Source organism: Carassius auratus, unplaced genomic scaffold (assembly GCF_003368295.1).
Source record: "Carassius auratus strain Wakin unplaced genomic scaffold, ASM336829v1 scaf_tig00023288, whole genome shotgun sequence".
NCBI lineage: Eukaryota > Metazoa > Chordata > Actinopteri > Cypriniformes > Cyprinidae > Carassius > Carassius auratus.
In genome coordinates, this window is record NW_020525257.1 from 112,744 (window position 1) to 140,740 (window position 27,997).

Sequence of the window (27,997 nt, forward strand, 5' to 3'; positions counted from 1 at the left end):
ACATTGAAGCATATCTGGATGACTTGGTTATTTAAAGTGCATCCTGGTCAGAACATGTTAAACAACTTCATGTTCTTTTCAGTCGTCTGTCTGACGCTAATCTTACAATCAATCTAGCGAAATGCGAGTTCGGACGAGCTACGGTGACTTATCTGGGAAAGATTGTTGGGGGCGGTCAAGTTCGGCCTTTCGAGTCTAAGGTAGAGGCTATTACTCAATTTTTGTGTAAAATTTTCCGTTGTCGCCTTTCCCTTAACTGACCTCCTCAGTCCAAAAGTACCATTTAAATGGACAGAACTATGTCAAATGAGTTTTGAAAAGATCAAAGCGCTTCTGATCAATTCTCCCATTATTCTTGCTCCTGATTTCTCCTCTCCGTTCTTGCTTGCTTTTGACGCAAGTGACACAGGTGCTGGAGCTGTACTTCTCAAACGAGATCAGACTAGTGTTGAGCATTCCGTTTGCTATTTTTCACGAAAATTTAATAAACATCAGCAACGTTACTCGACCTTTGAGAAGGAGGCATTAGCTCTCGTTCTTACTCTACAACATTTCGATGTCTATGTGGGCTCTGTTTCGTATCCGTTGATTATTTACACAGATCATAACCCATTAGTCTTCCTGGCCCGAATGAGAAACAACAACCAACGTCTGATGCGTTGGAATTTTTCTTAACTTGAGGCCCTCTCTTCATTGGTCAGTCCGCATGAGACTGACTCTCAACCACTCTCAACTCATGTTCAAAGTCATAGGCAGCGCAGCGTCTCTTCTGTGCAGCGCAAAAGCCCGTGTTGACAGTTTGTTTAATAAAAAGCGGGAGATTACCAGATACAGTATTTTGCTCGTGCCCTTGCTGCCCTGGGCCCTTTAGAGGTCTTGGGCCCCTGGGCAATTGCCCAGTTGCCCGTATGGTTAATCCGGCCCTGGGTGTACCCTAGTGATTCAGGACAAGCTAAAAACACGGTTTGGAAAATGGATTCATGGTGTACTCGCTTATTATGTTCATTTTCCTACATTTTGAACCCAAACAAAGTTACGGACCGCAGCTCTGATTGGTTATTTTTTACCGGGAGCGATGGAGTTTCTGCAAATGGCAATAGGACACTGGGAGGAGCCAGAGGAGCTTGATTTTTTCACAGATTATCTGTTTCATATTCTACTGTCAGGACATAATGACAGGTTTAATAAATATGTAAAAAAAAATTTTTTTACAAAAGTTTCCCTACAGTACCTTTAAGGGTGAGGGTGTTGTGTGTATCTGTGTGATTTATTTTTGAGTCCGTAGGTGGCGTTGTAGGAGGATTCTTACGCGAGAATTTTGTGATGTCATCGGGGATACCGGATAAAAGGCTCCGAGATGGCAATTGCGTCTCTCTCTCTCTCTCTCTCTCTCTCTCTCGTTCCACTTCCCATTCTCCAGCATCTCCCATCCCCTCTTGGAGGCGGTTTTGTTTGTTTTATTTTAAGCTTAGGTTTAACGTATAAATTTGTGTTTTGATATTTGGTGTATCGTTTACTTCTCAGTTGCGGGTAGTGTTTGTATTTATTTATTAGTTCACGTTTGTTATTTAGTAAGAACTGAGCGAGGGAAGCAGATGTACAGAGTAATCACCTGTTTTTATTTTTACTTCTGTAGTCAGGTAAGAACTTTATTCCGAGAACAGGTGTAGTTAATGGACTGTTTTCTTAGCTTCCCTACCCGTGAACTGATTTTCTTATCCATTAGATTGTTTTCTTTCTTATAAATATTATTTGTGAATGTTTGATTTGAATTCTGTTAATTTAATTAAATCGAGACGTCTTGAAATTCACATCAGGGGTTCTGATTATTTTTTATATGTTCGGCCTATGTCCTTTTGAATTCACGAGCCTTGGAATGGTTTTGGGCTTTAACAATGAGCTTCAAAGACTTTGATTAACTGTAAGATTTACAGAAGTGCATCTGAGGTGAAAGATAGACTGAGCTCTAAACATCTCTTGATTTATTAATTTGCAATACATGTTCTAACAGCAATCTGAATTTAGTCAAAGTCACCAATGACCATGTTTTACATAAAGCTACTTATAAAGATTAAAAACTTTTTTTTCCTCCACAAAGCTTAAAAAAAAAATTCTGCTGTACACATATCAGTCAAAATTGTGTTGAGAGAAAAAAAAAAATCATTTGCGAATCCTTTACATTTTATGATGTTCAGAACAGAGTAAAATACAAAGCCGAAAATATAAGCAGCTATACAACTATTTGTTATAAACAACATAAAAATCTAGAAAAAAAGTATTTAAAGAGAAACTTATTAACATCTCATTCTGCAGGAATACAAATGTTTCCCATGAGATCCGTGTGCAATCACTGGATTTTTTGTTTTCCTTCTTACAGTGAAAATGAGTTTTGGTCATACAGATAATAATAATACATTAATAGAAACTGTTAAGGGTCCACTTTCAATGGGTCACATAAACATTAATTCCAATTTAATTTAAATCTAATGTAACATTCTAATTTTGTCAACAGTCAATAATTAGATAACGAGTGTTAGGAGTCGGTCAGGAAAATGAACATCTCTAAATTCTTGTGTCCCCATCACACAGTCTGTGTTGATTGTGTGACTCTGAAGCGGCTCCTTATTCACCATCAGCTGATCCTGAGGAAACTGAACTGACGTCTAAACACTGAGAGTCCTACAATAAAACACACAGACAGACACATATGAGCCTGAGACATTACTGCTGTCACATCACATCAGCAGATCCAGCTCAGAAAACACACAGTATATTCATTTTACAGCCAGAGATTAATAACAGTAAATGATCAACAACTACTATCACCTAGAGACACTGTAAGACATTAAAATATTCATTTATTCAAAATAAGTCACATCACAGAAAATAAACAAAACTTAAATAAACAAACACTCACAACAGGATAATGTCTCCAGTTTATAATGTGGATCCATCTTCAGATCAGAGAGTAACTTCTTACTAGAATATTCTAGTTTATTTCCAAACAGATTCAGTTCTCTCAGGTGTGAGGGGTTTGATCTCAGAGCTGAAGCCAGAGCAGCACAACCTTTATCTGTGACGCCACAATCACTCAACCTGTAGAGAACAATGACACAGTGTTAATTGTAGTTGAAGTGTGTGTAGTTTGTTACTGACTCTGGTCTCAGAGCAGGAGAGGAGATATAATGACAAGCATTGTCACATACTGCTGCTGACAGAATGAGATTTCTGCATGTTGATGCTCAATGCTGCTGTTTGAAACTGTCATGTGCTTCAGGACTGAACAGACACACAGAGCTGAATGTGAGATATTGTTTCATAGTGATATAAGGACAGATCTGTCTGGAGAAACAGTCACCTGCTCCTCTAATAAACACCTACAGGAGGACATCTGCCCAGACGAAATACTGCTCTCCCCGGAACATGATTTACACCGAGAAGGACTTTAAATCGCTCCGTGTCATGATCCGGCCCTGTGTTCAGCTGTGTTTAATTGGGGTTGGAGCTAAACTCTGCAGGACTGTGTCTCTCCAGGACCGAGTTTACCTCTCCCTGATATAAGAGGAACATGAACCTGCTGATAGAGCAGCAAATAAATATATAAAATAAAAATACTGCTTGTGGTTTTACAGGTATTGAGGATCTTTTATCAATGATAATGCTGAACACTGAAGTGATTATAACTTTCATTCAGTCATTGATCACTGTAATACTGAGTTAAAACTAAACACATTCAGACTCTTGTCTGTTCAACTCTAAACCTCTGAGATATTCATCCTGCAGTAAGTCACAGAGACTCTGGATTACTCTTTTACATGTTATCTGAAAGTTCATTATTGATCAAACTATCATAAGCAAAGCATGTGATGTAATGGAAATGAGTTATATGAACAGAGTAAATTTTGCTGAAATATATTTTGTTTACTGAAAATTGCTGAATTTACATTAAATGATGGTTTACTGAAGACAAAGACATGTGACTATCTAAGAGATCTTACCACAGTATGATCTTACCCCAGTATCTCCAGTTTACACTGAGGATCCTGTAGTACATCAGAAAGCAGCTTCACTGAATCTCTTAGTTTATTCCTCGACAGATCCAGTACTCTCAGGTGTGAGGGGTTTGATCTCAGAGCTGAAGTCAGAGCAGAACAACCTTCATCTGTGACACCACAATCACTCAACCTGTAGAGAACAATGACACACTCTTCAGTCTCAGATCAGATCAGTTTAGCTGGGAATCCATTATTAATTGAGGTCAAACACAAAACATGATCATAAGACATCTAAATTTAACATGCAGTATTTAAAGACCCCTGTTATAGAAATACTTTAACATTTTTAACATTGTATACAGTAGAGAATTAACAATTTCGATACTCATACTGCCATTTTCTGCTGGATCAGGTATCGGTCAGACAGGGCCTGTCCAAATCTGACTTGATTTGTAGATAAATGTCTATGGTTTTGCATAAAATAACTTTATCTTGCTGGAGTTTATTGTTGTTTCTAAATCATGTTACTTGATACCGGATGTCTGTTAGAACAAAACATGGGAGAAGAAAAGACTATAAATGTTTTTAAGCTGCACAGTAACTGAAATTAAAATCTGTTAAAAGAAAATCAACTGTTGCACAGATATAATACACGACACATCAGTATCTCTTCTCTTTGTGCTCTGAACTGTTTAATGTGAAGTGCTGCGTACATCGACTGCTTCAAGTGCATCATTCTGTAAGTGCTTCGTGCTGCAATGTATTTGTTCTGTCCTTTCCATCATATGTTGTTGTCTATATGCATAATGCACTATACATTTAAAAGAAATGTCTTTTCATTTTATAGCATGTGTTTAAATATAAATATATTGTTGTTCATGAATGGACTTTACAACAATACAAATAGCAACATGCAACATTTTACCAGATTTAGTGCTACACTTTTATTTGTTCCCTACTAAATACGTTTTTTTACATTATATATTTAGATTTATGTGAAACTAGAAAAAATATGTAGCGCTCCAAACAGAAAAAAAGTTCTTAGTACTGCAGGTGCGTAGAGCCAATGGCATTAGAATGAACAGGAGGAATGGCTAACCGCACACTGATCCACTCAAGACTGAAAGTCTACAAAAATTATTTATTTTTCAATTTGCATCGTTCACCCTTTTTAAGCAAGTCAGCAAATTAAGGACAATTCAGCTGATTGAAACGTTTGCTGGTGTCCATTCTGTTTTTAACTCACATGCACTTTGCACTTTTTTGCACGATGCAAATTGAAAAATAAATCATTTTTTTAGACTTTCAGTCTTGAGTGGATCAGTGTGCGGTTAGCCATTCCTCCTGTTCATATTTAGATTTATAAAATAATTGTGCATTTTTTTTTTTAATTAGCTGCTGAATTACTCACTAATTTAGTTTATAATTTTTGTTTATATATATATATTATTTATAATTAATTAGTCTGTATTTAGTTGATTGTTAAAGAGTGATTATAAGTTCGACACACAGAGAAATACAAATTATACATAAAAAAAATAAAATAATAATAATAATAATCAGGCCCCATCAGAACCAATGACTTTTGCAATGCTGTTTATTTTAATACTAAAAAGCTGAGGCTGAAACCTTCATATTTACTTAAAATGTGCTTCATGTGAGAGTTATATATGATCTTACCACAGTATCTTCAGTTTACAGCGAGGATCCTGTAGTACATCAGAAAGCAGCTTCACTGAATCTCTTAGTTTATTCACAGACAGATCCAGTTCTCTCAGGTGTGAGGGGTTTGATCTCAGAGCTGAAGTCAGAGCAGCACAACCTTCATCTGTGACACCACAATCACTCAACCTGTAGAGAACAATGACACAGTGTTAATTGTAGTTGAAGTGTGTGTAGTTTGTTATTGACTCTGGTCTCAGAGCAGGAGAGGAGATATAATGACAAGCATTGTCACATACTGCTGCTGACAGAATGAGATTTCTGCATGTTGATGCTCAATGCTGCTGTTTGAAACTGTCATGTGCTTCAGGACTGAACAGACACACAGAGCTGAATGTGAGATATTGTTTCATAGTGATATAAGGATCGATCTGTCTGGATAAATTTGCTTCACAGGAGCCATGTGTAACCATTACATCTCATTTATTAACTCTTGTGATCAAACACAGAATTGTGTCATGTTTGGTCTCATCCGGCAGATTAAAACTGAATAGAAATGTGTTGAACTCAATAGAGATTCTCAAGGTCCAAAGTCAGAACTATTGCCTACACAAGCATTGAGATCATGTTAATGAACTTTTCTTCTGGCTCATCTCCTGTTTACCTCCAGCTTTATTGTCTTTGGAGTTTATTTTCTACTTTGATGAACTTTATTTTCTTAAATAAGGCTTTTCTCATGAAATAAGACAGAGATGGATAAGGGATGTGATCGGTCCTGGAGGATCACAGAGTTTAGCTTCAACCCTGATTAAACTCACCTTCTGTAACTTTCTAGTGATCCTGAAGACACTGATTACTGTGTTCAGAAAGACTGGATTAACACACAGGTGAACAGGACACTAGAGCAGAGGGAGACCCAGACGAAACACTGCTCTCCCCGGAACATGATTTACACCGAGAAGGACTTTAAATCGCTCCGTGTCATGATCCGGCCCTGTGTTCAGCTGTGTTTAATTGGGGTTGGAGCTAAACTCTGCAGGACTGTGTCCCTCCAGGACCGAGTTTACCTCTCCCTGATATAAGAGGAACATGAACCTGCTGATAGAGCAGCAAATAAATATATAAAATAAAAATACTGTTTGTGGTTTTACAGGTCTTGAGGGTCTTTTATCAATGATAATGCTGAACACTGAAGTGATTATAACTTTCATTCAGTCATTGATCACTGTAATACTGAGTTAAAACTAAACACATTCAGACTCTTGTCTGTTCAACTCTAAACCTCTGAGATATTCATCCTGCAGTAAGTCACAGAGACTCTGGATTACTCTTTTACATGTTATCTGAAAGTGCATTATTGATCAAACTATCATAAGCAAAGCATGTGATGTAATGGAAATGAACGAAATTAACTTCAGTTACTGTGTTAATTAACCCTCAGAGTGAATTCTGCTGAAATATAGTGTGTTTACCGAACATTGCTGATTTTATTCTTAAAACTGAAATTAAAGGGTGTTTTACTGACATGTGACTATCAGAGAGATTTTACCACAGTTTCTCCAGTTTACAGCGAGGATCCTGTAGTGCATCAGAAAGCAGCTTCACTGAATCTCTTAGTTTATTGTGAGACAGATCCAGTTCTCTCAGGTGTGAGGGGTTTGATCTCAGAGCTGAAGTCAGAGCAGAACAACCTTCATCTGTGACTCCACAATCTCTCAACCTGTAGAGAACAATGACACACTCTTCACTTTCTCAGATCAGATCAGTTTAGCTGTGAATCCATTATTAAAGATAAAGGACAAACTTAGGCCCCGTCCCCAAGGAGACGCGTTTCTGTGAATACGCACAAATTTTTTAGCGGATAGGCGTTTCGTCCACACGGATCCGGCGTTTTCATCATGTGAAACCGCTATTTTTTGAAACCGGGTCCCAGAGTGGATAAATTTGAAAACGCCGTCTTTGTGTTTTCGTCTGGACGGCTAATCCGTATATTTTCTGAAACGATGACATCATCAGCCACGTCTCCCCCCTAGTCAGACACCTCTATGTCACATAACAGCAACAAAAACATGAACAAACACTGAACGATTGTCTTTTTATTAACTAACATTAACAGTGATTAATAAATGTATTGTTCCATGTTCGTTTGTGTACCACGCGCAAGGTTTATGAGCATAGTCCAAGTCTTCTTCTCTGTTTTTAGTGTATCTCTGTGGCAGAATTACAGCGCCACATACTGGTTTGGCATGTATACTACATCATTATGCGGTTTCGTGTGGACGCGGATATTTCTTGAGACGAGGAAAAAGATCGGATTGGGGTAAGCTCCGTCTCCGTGTGGACGAGGCCTTAGAGCTCAAATCAATATGCCGTGACAGATTATCAGGTGTGTTATGGAAAATTATCACAAACTTAATAGCCTACCTCCATTACATTTCATTATTATTATTTTAAATAAATGCTATTGGTCATCATCATTATGTCTGTTTGAGGGTTTTACAAATATGTAACCAATGAAAAACATTCAAAAGAGCTTGTGTCTAAACCTCATAACTCCATTCAGAATAAAGTGCTGCGATGCACAGTTTGAAGACGGACGTCTACTTCTTCACAATGCAACATTAATCAAGAACTGATGTTTGAATAAGTACAGCTTTTCCTTTACTCAAGAAACACTGTCTGTAAAGACTAATGTATTTGTGTTTAAAGAGCAGAGACGAGTCTTGACATTTGCTTTTTAGTTGCAGCCAATACACTTTTGTACATTTTAAATATCCTGTGGATAGCGGTTCATCATTTATATTGTGAGATTTTGGCCAAATTTAAACAACAAGAAAACCTGAGTGTCCATATAGCTACAATAAACTTTATAACCTGTAAATAGATGACAATGTAATGCAATTAATTCACTGCCTTAGATTAACTGCTCATTCTAATGACGGACAAAACACAGACTACCTCCGACATTCACTCCTCAAAAACACTGCTAACACCATTTGAGAATGTTTTTTATTTTTTGAAAATGTTAAGCGCAAGTGTCTGATTGTTTAATTATTGGGGGAAACCCTTTTTTTTAGTGCTTAGTGGTGTGGCATGGGATTTTTTACTTATCAAATCTGAAAAAAAAAAATGTCTGGAAAACACTGCACCACACGTGCGAGTTATATACAGTATGATCTTACCTCAGTTTCTCCAGTTTACAGCGAGGATCCTGTAGTACATCAGAAAGCAGCTTCACTGAATCTCTTAGTTTATTCACAGACAGATCCAGTTCTCTCAGGTGTGAGGGGTTTGATCTCAGAGCTGAAGCCAGAGCAGAACAACCTTCATCTGTGACACCACAATCACTCAACCTGTAGAGAACAATGAGACAATGTACAGCTATAAATAAATACAATTATAATAAAAAAAACAATCAAACAACTTGCTGCAATGAGCATCTTGCAAATCCCAAAAAAATTAATTATTTTAATTCAACTTCTAACTGGTTTAACATGGTTAAAATAATCCAGATGCTGGAGTGTGAACTGGCAGATAGTTCTTGTGTTTTAATATAAGTTTGAGTCTAGATCTTGTCATTCCAGATGCCCTTCTGTAACATTTTAAAAACTAGAAAATATAAAAACAAACATGTAAAATTAATAACTTCTTGTAGATTTCAAATGTTGTCTTCAAAAGTGTGTGTTCAGGAAAGCTGATGAGAAATATTTAAAACCTGATTTATTTATTTTTCTGACTTTGTTTAAATGCCTGAAGAAATCTTGTACAGAGTCTCTGTATTGAAAACATCAAAATGCCGACCACTAAAATAATAGTTACATCACTGAAGAATAATGAGCTTTTAACTCTGATTTTCTTCATGTTTTAACAGTGAAGAGATTGTTCTCAGTGATACTTACTGAACTGATCTGGATTCTTTAATCACAGGCAGCAACTTCTGAAGAACTTTCATATTTTCAGGATTATTCTTTTCTTTAACAAATTTATCAAGATGAAACTCATTCAGTTCCTCTTCTGATGTCAACAACACAAAAACTAAAGCTGACCAATGAGATGAAGAGAGATTGGCTTCTTTTATTCCTCCAGATTTCAGATACTGTTGTATTTCCTTCACTAGTGAACGATCACCCAGTTCATTCAGACAGTGGAACAGATTGATGGATTTCTCTGGAGACTCAATGGTCCTGATCTTCTTCTTGATGTATTTGACTGTTTCCTCATTTCTGTAAGAGCTGCTTCTTTTCAGCTTCATTATTCGTTGAAGGAGAATATGATGAGACTCCACTGACAAACCCAGAAGGAACCGCAGGAAAAGATCCAGATGTCCATTTTTACTCTGTAGAGCCTCTTTCACAGCTCTCTGATGCAGCTCAGATAATGAAACATGCTGAAACAAGTCTTTCACTTTAGACCGTAAACTCTGTTTGTTGAACTGGTCAATCACATTTCTGTTGTGGTTTGTCCAGGAGAGGTGCACATATAGAGCTGCTAGATGTTCCTGAATGCTCAGATGAACAAAGCTGAAGACTTTCCCCTGATACAAGCCCAGCTCCTCTCTGAAGATCTGAGTGCACAATCCTGAGTACACTGATGCTTCTGTCACATCAATGCCACACTCTCTCAGGTCTTCCTCATAGAAGATCAGGTTTCCTTTCACAAGCTGCTTAAAAGCCACTTTCCCCAGTTTGAGGATCATGTCTTCATCTGTCACCTTCTTCTCATATTCCTTCTCATGTTTGATGTTGGTCTGAAGGATCAGGAAGTGTGTGTACATCTGAGTGAGAGTCTTGGGAATCTCTCCACTCTCTGCTCGACTCAACATCTTCTCCAGAACAGCGGCTGAGATCCAGCAGAACACTGGGATGTGGCACATGATGTAGAGGCTCCTTGATGACTTCAGGTGTGAGATGATCCTGTCGGCCAGACTCTGATCACTGATTCTCTTCCTGAAGTATTCCTCCTTCTGTGGCTGATTGAAGCCTCGTACCTCTGTCACTCGATGGACACACTCAGAGGGGATGAGATCAGCTGCTGCTGGTCTGGAGGTGATCCAGATGAGAGCAGAGGGAAGCAGATTCCCCACAATGAGGTTCATCAGCAGCTCGTCCACTGAGGCTGATTCAGATATATTACACAGTTTCACTTCACTCTTAAAGTCCAGAGACAGACGACACTCATCCAGACCATCAAAGATGAACAACACTTTATATTCATCACTGGATATCTCCATTTCTTTAGTTTCAGGGAAAAACACATGAAGAAGATCTGAAAGACTGAGTGTTTTGTCCTTCATCAGATTGATTTCTCTGAAAGGAAGTGGAAATATGAGCTGGACGTCCTGATTCTCTTTCCCTTCAGCCCAGTCCAGGATCAACTTCTGCACAGAGACTGTTTTTCCAATGCCAGCGACTCCCTTTGTCAGCACAGTTCTGATGGCTTTGTCTTGTCCAGGTAAAGGTCTAAAGATGTCAGTGCATTTGATGGCTGTGTCCTCTGTTGCTTCTCTCCTGGATTGTGTCTCAATCTGTCTCACCTCATGTTCATTACTGATCTCTCCACTCTCACTCTCTGTGATGTAGAGCTCTGTGTAGATCTCATTCAGGAGTGTTGGGTTTCTCTGTGTCGCTGTTCCCTCATACAGACGCTCAAACTTCTGCTTCAGATTTGATCTCAACGTGTTGAGGACTTCATGGCTGGAAAATTAAAATACCACATTATTACATGAGCAAGAGAGCAGAATGTACAGAGCAAAACATATATTTTTTAATGTATTCTGAAAATATCATAGAGTTTATGAAATGTGTCAGTTATTAATGATGTATTTGTGTAATGTGTGATGATGCATTGTATTAAACATCCCCCAGTTTACCTCACACCAGGATACGTGTTGTGTTGTGGTTGATTCATAGTCTGGTCATATTTCTTACAGAAGGGTTTTGTTTCTGATCTGTGTTGCAGGATTGACCTTGAATCAAGAATCAAACACCCTGTCATTGGTAAAAAATAATAATATTAATTCCAATTACCTTAATAAAAGCTGTTATTTTATTAAAAATGCACCTGCTCAATGTCACAATAAACGTAACTAAATGAATAATTATACTTTGTGCTCTATATCTGCTTGTTGTCATTATATTTACTGCTGCATTCATAGACAGACTTCTGCTCATGTTTACTTATTACATTGCTGTATAATTAGGACAGTTTATTTTAAAATATCTTACAATAAAAATATATTTTACAAAACAATTTAGAACTTGAGGTTGAACCTTGTGTCTTCACTCTTAAAGTCAATTGGGTGAAAAAAAGAAGCATCACTCCTCACAGACACACAGCTGGGCTCTGCTTCTGATCTCTTCTGATGAACTGAACTATAACAGAGAGTGTGAGCAAATGATGAAATATCAGATGAAATAATCAAATCACATGATAAAGCAAACAAACAAATATTCCAATCATACCTGGATTCTATGTACAGTTGAAGTCAAAAGTTTACACTCACCTTGTAGAATCTGCAAAATGTTAATTATTTTGCCAAAATAAGAGGTCTCATGCAAACTGTGTTATTTTTTTATTTACTGTAGGACTGTTTTTCCAGTTTTTATTTAGTATTGACCTGAATAAGGTATTTCACACAAAATACGTTTGCATATAGTCCTCAAGAGAAAGTGATAGTTGAATTTATAAAAATCACCCTATTTGAAAGTATACATCCCCTTGATTCTTGATGTTGTTAGCTGAATGATCCACTTTTATTTTATTTTTTTAATAGTTGTTCATGAGTCTCATGTTTGTCCTGAACAGTTAAACTGCCTGTTGTTCTTCCGAAAAAGTCCTTCAGCTCCCACAAATTCTTTGGATTTCCAGCATTTTTGTGTATTTGAACCCTTTCCAACAATGTCTGTATGATTTTGACATCCATCCTTTCACACTGAAGACAACTGAGTGACTCATTATTACAGATGGTTCAAACACTCACAGACTCTCCTGAAGATCAGGATAAATTTCACCTGTTTTGTCTCCTGGGAAACATGAAAGTATCTTTTGTAGCTTCTACAGCAGAGGTGGGGAACGTTGATCCTGGAGGGCCTGTGTCCCTGCAGAGTTTAGCTCCAACCCTAATCAAACACACCTGAACAAGCTAATCAAGATCTTCAGGACACAGGTATGGTTTTTTTCAGGGTTGGAGCAAAACTCTGCAAGGACACAGGTCCTCCAGGATCAACGTTCCCCACCCCTGTTCTAAAGGGAAGTACTAAGTGAAGAAAAAAAATATTATAAATATATTAGGTTGAAATAAGAAAAGTTTATACATCTCCATTCTGTTCAAAAGTTTCACCCCCAGTTCTTAATGTATATTTTCTCCTTCTGGAGCATCAGTGAGCATTTTAATCTTTTGTAACAGTTGTACATGGGTCCCTTAATTGTCTTCAGTGTGAAAAGATGGATCTCAAAATCATAGAGTTATTTCTGGAAAGGGTTCAAATACACAAACCTGAAGGATTTTTCTGAGGAAGAGCAGGCTGTATGAATTCAAATACTCATCAAAAACATGCAAACTTGCATTCATAAATGTGCAAAATATATATAGTTTGTGTATTTGCTTTCATCAGGCTTTTATGGCTCATATATGCAATTCAGAGGGCAAAGGTAGATTGTGTACAACAGGTTTAAAGTGCGTAACAGGTTGCACAACAGGATCAAAGTTTAGATCATATTAATAATTAGGCCCTTGAAAAAAACATGATAAAATTAAAATCTTCTAATAACATCAAACATTTTTATTGTTAATATGTGTTGAAAGTACCTGCATCCTGGAGAGGAATCCTGATCTTGTGGTGTTTGTGTGTGATTCATGATGAAGAGTGAGATCTCCAGCACTTACTCTGTCACTGTGTGGAAATGACAAACTAATCATTCAGCTGAACGGATCCTGAGAGTCCAGAAACAGCGCTCACTCAAACACACAATCTAAGTCTTATCTGAACTCAAATGTTAAAATCAACCACAGACAACACGAAACAGCAACTAAACCACTCCATTCGCTTGAAAATAAAGATATCAAACACATATCAGAGAACACACGTCCTTCAGGAGAAAATGAAAGCAGAAGTTACCTGCAGCGTCGAGTCACCTGCGCTTCACGACCTTTGGAACTAATGTCACGCTTCAAAAATAGATTATGTACATTGTTTCAACGGGTGTGGCGTATTAAAATATATTTGATGTATGAATCATAACTTCATGATTCAGTCTTCATTCATTTCAAATTATTTTTTACATAACAAATTCATTACACATTTTATAATAGACTCATTTGTAGCATTTTAGACGTTTATAAATAGACTCATTTATAATATTAAATAAAACTTATTGTCAAGCAAATAGCATTTTGTTTGTTTGTGTAATGTCACAAATTCTAAGAATCAATTATCCAAAGTGATAGCTTAAAAAAATGTTTAGTAATATATATAGCATCTGACTAATAGCCTACTATTAGTACTGTTTCTAATATTAAAATGTAGCTCCGCAAAGCCCCACCTCCTAATATCTCTACGCACATTTAACCTCTTACTTACACAGTGTCTATTCTTTGTTATGAAATGATTTGTGAGCGTGCAGAACTCAGCACTAAACATAAACGGCATTTGACTGGGCACTGTGTTCAGAAATCAACAGATATGTCTAGGCTTGGCTTCACTGATCAACCTGCGATATATATATATATATATATATATATATATATATATATATAAATAATGTGTATGTATGCATGTATATATATACAAAAAATACATGCAAACATACAGAAAATATGCTTGGACTTGCCAAGAGCAACTGGCACAAACTACACTTCCTTCAAGCTTAATACTTTGGTAAGAGCATGTTAATCACATTGAGACAACTTAGTTTTATTGAGCTTGTCTCTTGATTCATCAGTATCCTGTGATTTCAGAGCAGTAATGAGTTTGCCGATGATAGAGTGAAGCTTTACTGAGACACACTTTGGCAAGAATGACTATGATTCTGCTGTTCAGTTTGTTCTGATGTTTATGAGCACTTTATGATTGATTATTCAGAAACACAGCTATCTGAGTCCTACATCTTGTCGTCTAACTTCAGTCTGCATCTTAGCTGCAGATTCACAGAGTTCGAGGAGTGTAATGCAGTGTTATTCATACATGACCGGTGCTGACCCGACACCCTCCTACAGCCGTCTGAGGACTGACTTCAATAATCTGCTTCTTCCTCACAGCTTCTTCTGACCTGAATAAAAGCAGGTTATGTGTGACCGCACAACACTTCTGACCAGTGCAAGACAAGCTGGATCCACAGACATCCACAAAAGCACAACAAACATGTGTTTTCTTAAGATAAACAGCAAAACTACACTAACTTAATTGCATCATCTTTGCAAAATGTCAGCGTGTTCGATTGGATTGAGAATTGCAGATAATCTACAGAAGTATAATTTTCCAGAATCTGATAACTTTTTTTATTATTATTTGTACTTGTACAATGAATGTACTGTACATCCCTATTGTAAAAACTTGACAAATAAAAACCTTAATTTCGTTTTAACATTTACATCCACATACAGTGAAAGGCCAGGGTTATCATAATTAACCGAAACCGTAAAAATTGTTACTTAAAATGAATTATTTTAACTGAAATAAACAGTGGTGTAATGTAATGGAGTGAAAATACTTTGTTAGCATACTTAGGTATTTTTTAGGAGTATCAGTACATTTATTTGAGTTTTTATATTTCAGCCAACTTTTACTTTTACTCCACTACATATCCTAAATAAAATGTATAGTTTTACTCTGATACATTTCCCCTAAGCATTTTGATACAATACATCGTATGGGGCAAAATTATAAATTTTTATTTTATGCCAAAAATCATTAGGATATTAAGTAAAGATCATGTTCCATGTGAGTCCCACTCAGCCCTGTCACGCTGTTTTACATGCTTTGTGCTGATTTTCAATCTGTTGAAATGCTCCCTGAGTTATCTGGGAGCAAAGAAACCAATTACCCTACACTGAATGTCAGCTGCCCGCTGCAGCTTCATCTCTCTAATTAGAAGGGTGAAGCTCTCGTCCTGCTTACAGCATCAAATAAGAGTTCACCTAACGGTCACATTATCAAAGCTAATTTCTGGGCCTTACTTGCTTTGATGTTCCACAAGATACAAGATTATCATGATTCCTTCAGATGCCAAATCTGTCAAAATATCTAGCTACCTATCCATCCATAATCTATCCATCATCATCTCTCCATCATCCATCCATCATCATCTCTCCATCTTCCATCCATCATCACCTCTCCATCATCCATCTATCATCTATCCATTATCATGTCTCCATCATCCATCCATTATCATCTCTCCATCTTCCATCCATCATCATCTCTCCATCATCCATCTATCATCTATTCATTATCTATCCATCCATCCATCATCTATCCATCATCATCATATCTCTGTCATCCATCATCTCTCCATCATCCATCATTCATCCAATTAATCTATCTACCTATGGTCTATGATCATCTATCCATTCTTTCATCCCCTATCCATCCATCCTTCAATTACACAAAGCTTGAGTGGCATCATCAAACATTAGTTTAAACTGCAGATATATGCTTTTATTAGTCATATTCAATGTATTCACTGATTATTATGTCAGGATCTTCACTCTTATAAGATCAAGAGGAATTGCATTAGATGGATTTGGTAACGTGAATTACTCCAACACTTAAAGTTGTAAGTCAGATCAAACAGTGAAGCATTACAATACATCAAGCGTCGCTCCCTCATTTAATCCCAACTGAAAAATAAGTGACATTTATACCCGTGAATCAGCACTGATCCTTTGAGAAATGCTGTACAGCATCACACGGGAATAACATTGTACATTAATTTGATTTATTGTTTATTTATAAGTTTCATTAAGATGCAGGGTTATTTCTAGTAATGTGAATGTTTAACTGTGAAGGAAAGTAGGATGGCAGTTATAGAGTGGATGGATTGATGGACAGAAGGATGAATGGATGATCAATGATTGGATGTATGAATGGAGGGACGGATGTACTGATGGATGGATGTATGAATAATTGTATGTATATAGGATCGTGGCAAGGGGGGCGTGGTTCAGCGAAGTCTGCAGGGGGAGAGAGAGTCAGAAGACGAACGGTCAGTGAGAGGCATAAATGCAAATTACACGACTTTGTTTATGTTTTGTGCTGTATGCAAAGCGATCTGTTTGAACTAAGTTTATTATAATAAAAGCCACCATCAGCAGTCAAGCCGACCCTGTCCTCTTCCTTCCCACACAAGAACTTCTTTACACTGGTGCTGAAACCCGGGCAGGGAGAAGGTATGCAGCCGCCATAAAAAAGCCGTCCTCCACGCCATTTGCGGACGTCATCTTGTCCCTAGTGGTCTTACATCAAGAGCAACATCAGGCCCTGCTTGACTTGAGGAAGGATCAGGAGAGGCAATTGCAAGCCATCCTTCAAGCCCAACAGGAGGATCACGAGAGGTTCTGGAGCTGGATAAACCCGGAGGTTCATACGGAAGCCACCGGACAGCCCGTAGTGCCCGCCCACCTGCCCCTAAATAAGATGGGACCGCAGGATGACCCTTAAGTGTTTCTTGATCTTTTCGAAAAGTCCCCAGAAGCATGCAGATGGCTCAGGGGCCAAAACCTCCTGGTCTTCGATGACCTCTAGAGGGTCAACATCCAGCCATTTTATGCCACTCACTCACCGTTCCTCTCCTGACTCTCTCTCCCGGTGCAAACTTCGCTGAACCATGCCCCCCTTGCCACAAAGATGCATAAATCGATGGATGAATGGATGGATGAATTGATGGATTTATTTACATACGGATAGTTGGATGGATAGACATATAGATGAATAGACATGGATGGATGGATGAATGGATGGATTGATTTACTGATTCATTGATGGACTGAAGGATGAATGGATGGATGTACAAATTAATGAATGTATGGATGAATAATTGCATGTGTGCACGGATGTATGAATAGAAAGATGAATGGATAGATGGATGTACACATGGACTATGGATGGATGGGATGTACATATGGATGGATAGACAGATATGAATGTGAATGTATGATGACGGAGGTGTGGAGACTATGTTGTATGTCAGAGCATCTCTGGCTGTTTCACGGTTCACATCTCCTCTAACTCTGGCTCTCTCTCTGGACTAAGTGTGACAGATTAAACAATTTTTTTCACATTTGTAACCCCACTTGAGAAAAACACTTTATGTAAGGCCACAGATGGGCCACTCCAGGCCTGAAACTCTCCTCTGCCGAGGCAAGAAATCATATCAGTGTCAGATCTCCTCTCGATATTACTCCTGCTCTTTATTCTCACTGCCTGTAGGGGCCATCTCTTTTTCTTCTTTTGTTCTTCATCACCTTTAGACCATTTCCTCCCCTCATTTATTTATCCTGCTCCTCAGCATCATGTATTTTCTCTTTCCATTTAGCATCAGTTTTAGACACTCCCTGACCATCTGATGTCTATTGCACTCAAAACTGGAAACCCCGATCACACCGACAGATTGCAATGCAATTATAGAGTCAGGCACAGGTTTATTTCAGGAACAAGGCAAGGCAAAACAAGTTCATGTATAAAGCACATTTCATACACAGTGGTTATTCAAAGTGCTTTACATAAAAGGAATGTAAAAAAAAGCAAGGTATTATTATTTTGTTTTTAATGATTTTAAAAAATGTAATCGCATCAGTTTGATATTATAATCACTTTTGACTATTCACTGAATTTGATTATCACTATTAGTAGCTTATGAATGCAATGACCAATCAGAGTCATTCAGATGAGTCATGACTGAATTTTGCACTATAACATTCTCTCATCAGAAACAACAAAGTGCATATGTGCATATAATATTAGTAGGATATTCATTTTACAGTTAAAACTGCTTCAGTGATTATACAGTGCAGCTGGAAAGTATTCCACTTAACCACATTTTGTTAAGTTAGTCTTATTCCAAACCAAAATGGAATGTGAAATGAAAGTGTCATTCAGCCAAGTATGGTGAGCCATACTCAGAATTTGTGCTCTGCATTTAACCCATCCAAAGTGCACACACAGCAGTAAACACACACACACTGTGAACACACATGGAAGTAAATTTGATTGTAATCTTTGCAAATGTATTCCACAAAAAAAAAAAAAAATCACATGTACATAAGTACAAACCCGATTCCAAAAAAGTTGGGAGCCGAACAAATAGTGAGTGAAAAAGGAATGGATTCATTTACAAATCTCATAAACTTATATTTTATTCACAATAGAATATAGGTAACATATCAAATGTTGAAAGTGAGACATTTTGAAATGTCATGCCAAATATCGGCTCATTTTGGATTTCATGAGAGCTACACATTCCAAAAAAGTTGGGACAGGTAGCAATAAGAGGCTGGAAAAGTTAAATGTACTTATAAGGAACAGCTGGAGGACCAATTTGCAACTTACAGTAAGTAGCCATTCAAAAGGCCCTTTTTACCACTGCGGGTAACGCCTCCGCAGCGTTTGTAGAGTGCATTTGCAGCTTTTGACCGCTGAGTGGCGCTTTAACCAGTTATCAAACAAGCGCATCAAAGCACATTTTCGCAAATAGACGTCAGTTTTGCCTTGCTGATGTGTTACATTTGACTGCTTCAGTCATGGAACATGAAAGAAAAACACTAAAGTTTAAATATTTAATATATTTAATATTCACAGATGAAAGTTTGGTATTTATGAACTTATATGCATTCCGTAGAACAAATTCAAGCAGGATAAATGTCAAGCCTGTGGCTGAGTCTGTGCTTATATTTTCTAAGCTACATGGTATAAAACCATATTTTAGATTCGACACATTTAAAAGGTGTGCAGTATTATTTATTTTATATTAATTATGCGTTATATTATTCAAAAGAAATTGTGGTTTACTTTGCATCGGAGCATTAAAAGTGGTAGCCTATTTTAGGGGGGTAGGCTACATGGATTTATATGCACAATGTCAATATTTTCTTATATTATGCTTATATTTTAATTTATATTTTAAATATAAATATATTTTTTCCTTTAATAAAACAACATGCATTTTTGTTATTCGTTACCTGTCCTTTATTTTGACAACTTATTGGGGAAAAGACATTTGTCTGAAAACTGATTAAGAAATTGTTGCATGTTTAAACGTGAAGCACTGTATAATTTCGTTCCCATTATTTAGGCCTAATTTGCCTAAAACAAGAAACTAATAAAATTAAACCTGCACAATTAAATCTTTGAAACTCTAAATAATTAATAAAACGTCCTCACGATTAAACTCAAGTTCTCTCATTATAATCAACAACATTCACACGGTGTAAAAAAAAAAAAAACTTTAGTAATTGACAACTTAAGTGATTTTAAAGGGAACCTTCTTTACTTGCTTTTAATATCATATGCCCCAAAAAATATCCCAGTATTTTTTTTTTTTTTTTAGAAAAAAACCCATCAGATTTATGATTTAAACTGATTTTTAAATCAATATTCAAATGACGAAGAAATTTTACAAAACAAGTTTTAATATAGTTCTTAATCATTCATTTAGCAGTCAAATAAATTTATAACTGCAACAAGATGATTTAAAAAAAAAACTGTACTGTTATTAACTTAATGCTGAAAAGGCCTTTATTTATTTTATTTTTTGTAATACTAGCCCATCATGCATTTAAACATCCACTCAGCTTTAAGAGCTGTTCAGATTAAAACTGCAGCTCTGCAGGAGTCAATGTCATGGATGGAGGACCGTTTATATTTCCATCTCCTTATGCCACTGGTTTAGATTTTTTCTTTTTTTTAGAACTTATTTGTAAATAGAGCAGAAGCGAAAGTTGTCATTTGTGCCCCACAGCGAAAAAATGTGTCTAAACTTGATGAAATCACACTATAGTGTCAAATCATATGAACACAGTGTCAGAACATTTTGTCATAAACAGAACGAGCATCAGTTCACTGATGGGGATCGTGTCCAGTGTATCCATTACTGGGTTCTGCTGTCTTTTGTTGGATTGTTCCACTTGTGTCCGGTGTAGATCTGGCGTGCGTTTTTTATCGTTTTATTCTACAGCCCTGCTTGTTTTGAAGTTTTTATTATATATCTGTATTGACTGCATGGTCATATTATCGAATTATTTATTGCCATGCGACCTACAAAAGTAAAGCTTGTCGTGTAGAGCAACGAGCATTGCTGCAGGTTGACGGTCGTCTTCATTTCTTCATTTCATTTCATTTCATTTCATCTCTCTCACTCGCAGCAGAGTCTGTGAGCAGCAATAACTTCCCCTCCGCGCGCACTGATACCAGAAACACGCTCCGCCTTCACTCCTTGAATAAAGTATTTCAGTAGGTTTGAAATGTTATGTTCATAACATAGCATATAAAATAATAATAATAAAATAAAATAACAGGAGAGTTTCAAAGTGGCTTAAGCTATCTATTTTGTGTAAACTTTTTTCCCTATATCACATGCCAAACTAATAACATTGTAAGCATTACATCTTTAATTGCTGCTTTTTTGCTGTGAACATTTTGTTTGTGATGAAAATAACAGTACGTTTTTGTCAGTTATTTTATCTAAACAGATCGAGTAGCTTCTTTAAGATTTCAAAATCAGATAGCATGCTGCTAATGTAGTAGCACTGTAAAATTACATTTGTTTGAATGCATTATTGCAAAAGCGATTGAGTGTGAATCTGTTTAAATCATGCTTTAACCCGAAAATAATCAGTATAAAAGAAACAGACAAACTCTTAACATCCCGCTCGACTCTTGCAGTCATTGTAACCTTCTGATCAAGCGAAATATGTTTAACATTAATTATTGCTGAATATGCAGTTATATGGCTGTTGGCATGAATTGTACACATGATGGAGGCTCTTGGAGCGAGTGAAAACCACGAAGCTCATATTCAAGTGTTTGTGCAAAAAATATTAATGTGCATTAATGACCGAGGCGCCTCTCATCACTTTAATTTTTTCATGATAATGAATGTATAATTTTTTTAATTAACATAATATCGTGGTGTCTCACATACATTAAAATATATCTACAGAAAGCTTGAAATGTTTTTTTTTTTAATGAAAAGGAATAGTGTAATGTGTGAATGTTGCATTTCTCTCGTCGGAGAGAGCCAGCACTGTGAATATAACCAAAACAACAGTCCTATATAAACCGGTTCAGCAAGTGAAAGCCACATGACACTATCCATATGAAAGAAAATTCACACCTTTATCTCGACCCCCACGAGCCATGAATAACTATCCAAAACCCAATCCCCTCCAGCTGAACAGAATTCGGTCTGTGTTTTGGCTCTGAGGAACGGGGCTGAAACATGCCTGCACTCAGCAGCACTACTCTTTATTATTTTATACAACCCATATTATTATTTTCATAAGACCATAATGATAATAACAAATCATCAATTAATAATTAATCATTATTTTACGTAAATCATTGTTATTTGTGAAGGCTTTAAGACCAAGCGGAATCCTCTGTTCCCGCCTCACAGCGCGCGGGTCTCCGAGGCTTCACTGTCTGAGGTTTGACTTTACTGAATCAGATTGAGGCGAACTTATTGATCATGAGCCCAACATTTAGCAAGGCAGGAAAACATTCATTCTAACAGAAGGAAGACATATTTCATTGAGCTAATGCTGTTAAAGAGAGAGAGAGAGAGAGAGAGAGAGAGAGAGAGAGAGAGAGAGAGAGAGAGAGTTTAAGAAAATCCAAACACCAGAAACGTTATGCATTTTATGAATAATGAAATGTTATGAAAAGTATGCATTTTATTTATTCACATGCTGTATGGTTGAAATAATATTTTAGTTCACAACTTTAAGTTCCGTTGTTTAAAAAGAATTGCTTTATTGGCTAATGCAGTGCTTTAAGTGGGCCAGTACACACCAGTACTCAGTACCGCCACTTCCAAATATAGCTCTTGAGTACCACCACCTCTCCAGGAGCCCAGAACATGCTTTTAGCGAACTGGTACCTTCATTTTGACATCTGTTTTATTTTTGGTTTTAATCCTTTGTCTGCGCCGCTTTTCAGAGCCCCCTTCACAATGCACGCTTCCTAATTCTTCCTAGTTCGGAGTATGGAGCCTGAATCATTTGAACCAGTTTGGGAGTTCAGAGCGGGATCGCGAATCATTTGAGTCAGTTTGGGGATCGCAAATCATTTGCATCAGTTCGGGACAGTGTTAATTTTGACACAAAATTTTAATTTAGTTTTAGTCTTAGTCTTTTGACTATAATTCTTTTTAGTTTTAGTCAAGTTTTAGTCATCTGATTTGTTTTAATTTTAGTCTTATTTTAGTCGACTAAAATTGCTTGATTGATTTTGACTAAAATCAATAACAGATTTAGCTACTAAAAATTTTTTTTTATAGCTGTTATAGGAAACAAACTTAACCAAAATATATAAAACACAAATTCAACTTTATTTCAACACAACTGTGTCTTTATTTCGATCCAAAAGCTTTTATGCAGCAACAAACACTGTCATGATAATGTAAACAATAACTAGCTGCCAACTGACCATCAATAAAAGAAAAATAAAGTTAGGTCCAGGACCTTAAAGCTTACAGCTGAGCTGAACAATAAGTGCATACATTTAAATTAAATATTTAATAAGTTGGGTGGATAAAAAAAGTAACAAGATTTTATAAGGTATTCATTTGTCTAGCAATATTGTATGTTTTAAATACTACAATATTGCTAGATTTGTATGTATAATGATAGGATGTGAACATTCATGTTTCACATGACTAATATAGAAATATTTGTGATATTGTCAACAAGTAGAACATTATAAAATATACTAAACATTAGTATTAATCAAATGTATGTATCATAATATTACATATTAGTATTGTGCTCTCATCTAACTTGAAGAAGGGGCTGTTTTACAGTACTTTTCAGTTCGTAGTATTTAATGCTACAACATCTATGCACTGCAGTCTTCCAATTTTGCTTAGCTCAATAAACAAAAGAACATCGTTAAGAAATTACATTTGAGAAAATGTCCGGGTGGCTCGTCTGTAAATGTCTTTTCAAATTGGTTGTGTTCTTGCCACGAATGAGCGCTCCGCGTGCTTTACACTTTGTTTTGTTTTGTTCGTCGTCAAACGTGAAGTGAGCTGTGGACATTTTGTGGCTCTTTTAGACATCACCTCTTCGAATACCGTCTTCCCGGGAGCTCATTTAAAAACTGAAAACCTTCGCTTCAGGTCTCAATAAGTCAGACTCTGATTGGTTCTCTTCTCTCATGCAGTCTGGCCTGTTACGTTTTGCTGATTTGATTTTCGTCAAAGTCTATTTTCGTCTTGTCCTTTATTCGTTGACGATAATGTAAATCAATTTAGTCATAGTTTTAGTCTCCATCAGTGCCTTCTTTTTTAGTTTTCGTTTCATTTTCGTCTGCAAAAATATATTCGTGATGAAAATAATGACGAAAATATTTAGTCAATGAAATTAACACTGGTTCGGGAGTTCGGAGCGGCTTCGCGGATCATTTGAATCAATTCGAGAGTCCAGAGCGGGTTCACGAATCATTTGAGTCAGTTTGGGAGTTCGGAGCGGGGTTGCGAATCATTTGAGTCAGTTTGGGGATTGCAAATCATTTGAATCAGTTCGGGAGTTTGGAGCGGCTTCGCGGATCATTTGAATCAATTCGAGAGTTCGTAGCGGGTTCGCGAATCTTTTGAGTCAGTTCGGGAGTTCGGAGCGGGTTCGCGAATCATTTTTAATCAGTTCGGGAGTCCAAAGCGGGTTCGAGAATCATTTGAGTCAGTTTGGTGATCACGAATCATTTGAATCAGTTCGGGAGTTCGTAGCGGATTCGCGAATCATTTGAGTAGGTTTGCATGTTTGAATGCAGTAATGCAGTAGCTCTTTCTAAGGGTATTTTTTCAAAATCCTTTTGCACATTTTATTTATGTTCAGTAGTTCTTTCTAGCTCAGGCAAATCCACAAACTAATAAAAGGATTTATTATTAAGGTCGCCTGTTGACTGCTGTATATAAACCCCTTCAATATAGCTGTTGTTACCTCAGAGGATGAGGGGAGTCATCAGAAAAAAGAAAGAAAAAAAAAAAAACCCAGAAAATATACATTTTGCTATAATAGAGTGGCACCTCTTTTGGGCCACTTAAAGCACTGGGCTAATGTTTCATAAACCTTCAGTTGTTATGTCTAAAATCCATGCCATTATTAATTTCACAGTATTTTTACCACCTAAATGACTAATCTTTAAAGCCACAATTCTATAATGGTCCAAACTACTCAGGCCAATGGTATTTTTTAATGACATTATTTTATTTTATTTTTTATTTTATTTTTTTAATAAAAATAGGTAAAGCAAAACAAATATTCGGATTGTCCCTTATTTTTTCCCTTGTTTTCTTAAAGAATAAACACTTTTTTTTTTTACAAGAATAAACATGATAACATATTATTAATTAATAAAAATAACTTAAGCAATTAAAACTTTTTTTTAAACTTGAATTTAAATACAATTAAACTAACTTTAAATTCTCAAGGAGTTTATGAGTAAAAAAAGTTCTAAATGAACTTGTGTTAACAATATAATTAGAAATAATAATATAATTCGTAACGCCTGTGTTATACCCTACTTTCCGCATGAGCAATCCGGACGCGTACACAGGCAGCGCGGACGCAGACTTCTTCAATTTATACTTCTGAAAGCGCAGGCTGATGGCCAGCTCTGCAATTGCCCAGAATTATTGCACATCTGACTGTCTTTATATTCTTTTATTGACGGATTGCACAGGTTCGAGTAGCAATGAGCTTCTTCACACTGCCTGCACATGTGCAATTGTGCTTTTGAAGCCTACTGACCAGGCGCACCTGTCCGCGCGGTCGTCTGCTAGAGGCTTGGCACACACTCTCCAATGACGATTTTTACATCAAGTCTACCTAGCGGTCCATAGCGAACTCACGGACGCAGAAAGTTTGACAGAGGGTTTAAGATGCAGGCTTGCATGACCTGACGCGCAACATTTCAGAAAATGTGCGTTCACAAATGTAGCCTATTTTGATCCAAATATGGAAAGCACTTTTGAGGTTCTCTCCAGAGATGTTTTGCCACATTTCTTCAATTAAGGATTGCTACATAGTGTATGGTGTTTCTATTTGCCTGAACTTCTTCAAGTGAGTTGCTGGGCAAAAAAAAAAAAACACCCAAAATCCAGCACTTCTCCTTCAATACTGATATTATGACTATTCACAATTTGTACATGTTCATTCTCTGGCATTTTTTTAATTTCTTTTTTTTCTCCCTTAAAAAACAAATTTGTCCATTCTGATGCGCAATTTTACCTTAAAGGAACACTCCGACTTTTTGGGACTTTAGCTTATTCACAGTATCCCCCAGAGCTAGACAAGTCCATACATACCTTTTTCATTTCTGTGCGTTCTGTAAATGTTATGTAAATGTGCTAGCTTAGCACAAAGACTGGATGTAAATGGATACTGTTAGCAGAGTAATCCCAATAAGTGACAAAATAATGCAAACATTTTCCTATTTACATGTTGTGATCTGTGTAGTCACAGCGTGTACAAATAACAAGGTTATATGAGACAGAGACCATTTTTAATCGTATAAATACTGGGAACTATATTCTCACTAGGTGTAGGAGCACAGCTTATGTTACTTGGGCGGAGTCACTAGATAGTAAATTTATATTGTACAATCATGGGTGTTGGCTGTATTGTAAAGAGCTGCGACAATAAACAGGGGAGACCAGGTAATACTATGATGTTTCATAGAATTCCAACCAAAAACGCTGACCTGATGAATCGATGGCTACTTGTTCTGGTTATAGTTCCAAACACACTTATAAACACCATCACGAAGTATTTCGTTTGCTCCGAACATTTTACTGTAGACGACTATTTTGAAAAAATGCAAGTTGCCACACGGACCATGAAACGTGTGCTAAAGGATACAGCCATCCCATCGATAAAGACAGGACAAATTGGATCACCTGTTGCTGTGGTAAGTGTTCCGTTATGTTTTGAGATGACTAACATTAGCCATACTGTAACAGTGCCATGCTAATTTAATATATCCTTAGTAGTGACACTATTACGTGAATAGGTGCTCTGTGTATCCCCTTTATTGTTATTATTGTGTTGTCATGAACACACTGCTCATGATCATTATAACAAATCACTTACTTGGTGGACAGCTGACCATTAGGTTCACTCGGCAGCCTTTTCTTCAAGTTGATCTTGTCAAAATGGGAAATAAAATGATAACTGCCGGATGTATTAGGGCAGAGAAATCTTCCGTGGTAGTGACGCAAATATTTTGATTGTCATCAAGCCTCGACATTGATAGCAATACCCGGTCCCATTCATTACAACAAAGGCACTCGGTTTATGTCGGCATAGGTTGGCATGTTTCACATTTACACCACCAGTCTGTGTTCGTTCTGATTCTCCCTTCGACATCTTGTCTTACAGCTTCCAAAGTTTGTAACTCCTTGTCTGTGTATTCTGGCTCAAAACTATATGGTTCTGGATCTTGGTTTGATACACAGTAAAATTCCTCTGAGTCTTACAATTCCTCAAAGTCAGCCATGATCACGAGTCACGTCTAGCTAGTTAGTCACGTTAGTTTGTTTACGGAACCATCAACAGCGCATCTCGTGTGCTGCACTAATCACTCCGCCCAAGTAACATTAGCTGTGCTCCTACGCCTAGTGAGAATATATTTCCCAGTATTTATACGATTAAAATGGACTCTGTCTCATATAGCCTTGTTTACTTGTACACGCTGTGACTATACAACATGTAAATAGGAAAATGTTTGCATTATTTTGCACTTATTGGGATTACTATGCTACCATTATCCATTTACATCCAGTCTTTGTGCTAAGCTATGCTAGCAGTGGGTGGGTCGAATAACACTTACAGAACGCACAGAAATGAAAAAGGTACGTATGGACTTATCTAACTCTGGGGGATACTGTGAATAAGCTAAAGTCCCAAAACGTCGGAGTGTTCCTTTAAAGGCAATTTACCTAATGGCTGTTGATGACTATTTGAATTGAATTCTGCCAAAGTGTGGGCTTGTATGTGTTCGTTAAATGCTTATGCCAGTGCTCATGTCTGAAAATAATATATAAAGAAAAAAAAAATCACATAAAAACATTAGGATATAGCTTATATTTCATTAGTAGCATATATTTTTTTTAATTGATGCAAACAATACAAT

The 27,997-nt window shown here is 36.9% G+C and overlaps 1 protein-coding gene across 1 annotated transcript in view; it reads right to left on the reverse strand.

Annotated features, from left to right (window-relative positions):
* Nucleotides 1–1,972: 1,972 nt before the first annotated feature.
* The window catches only part of LOC113077843 (NACHT, LRR and PYD domains-containing protein 3-like), a 54,895-nt gene continuing 28,870 nt past the window's right edge, over nt 1,973–27,997 (reverse strand). Inside the window, exons 5-11 of the mRNA XM_026250113.1 lie at nt 9,557–11,350; nt 8,840–9,010; nt 7,207–7,377; nt 5,676–5,846; nt 4,015–4,185; nt 2,918–3,096; nt 1,973–2,679 (exon numbers count right to left, since the gene is read on the reverse strand). Coding sequence (XP_026105898.1) covers nt 2,678–2,679; nt 2,918–3,096; nt 4,015–4,185; nt 5,676–5,846; nt 7,207–7,377; nt 8,840–9,010; nt 9,557–11,350 — 2,659 coding nt within the window. The 3' untranslated portion in view covers nt 1,973–2,677. The remainder of the gene's footprint in view (nt 2,680–2,917; nt 3,097–4,014; nt 4,186–5,675; nt 5,847–7,206; nt 7,378–8,839; nt 9,011–9,556; nt 11,351–27,997) is intronic.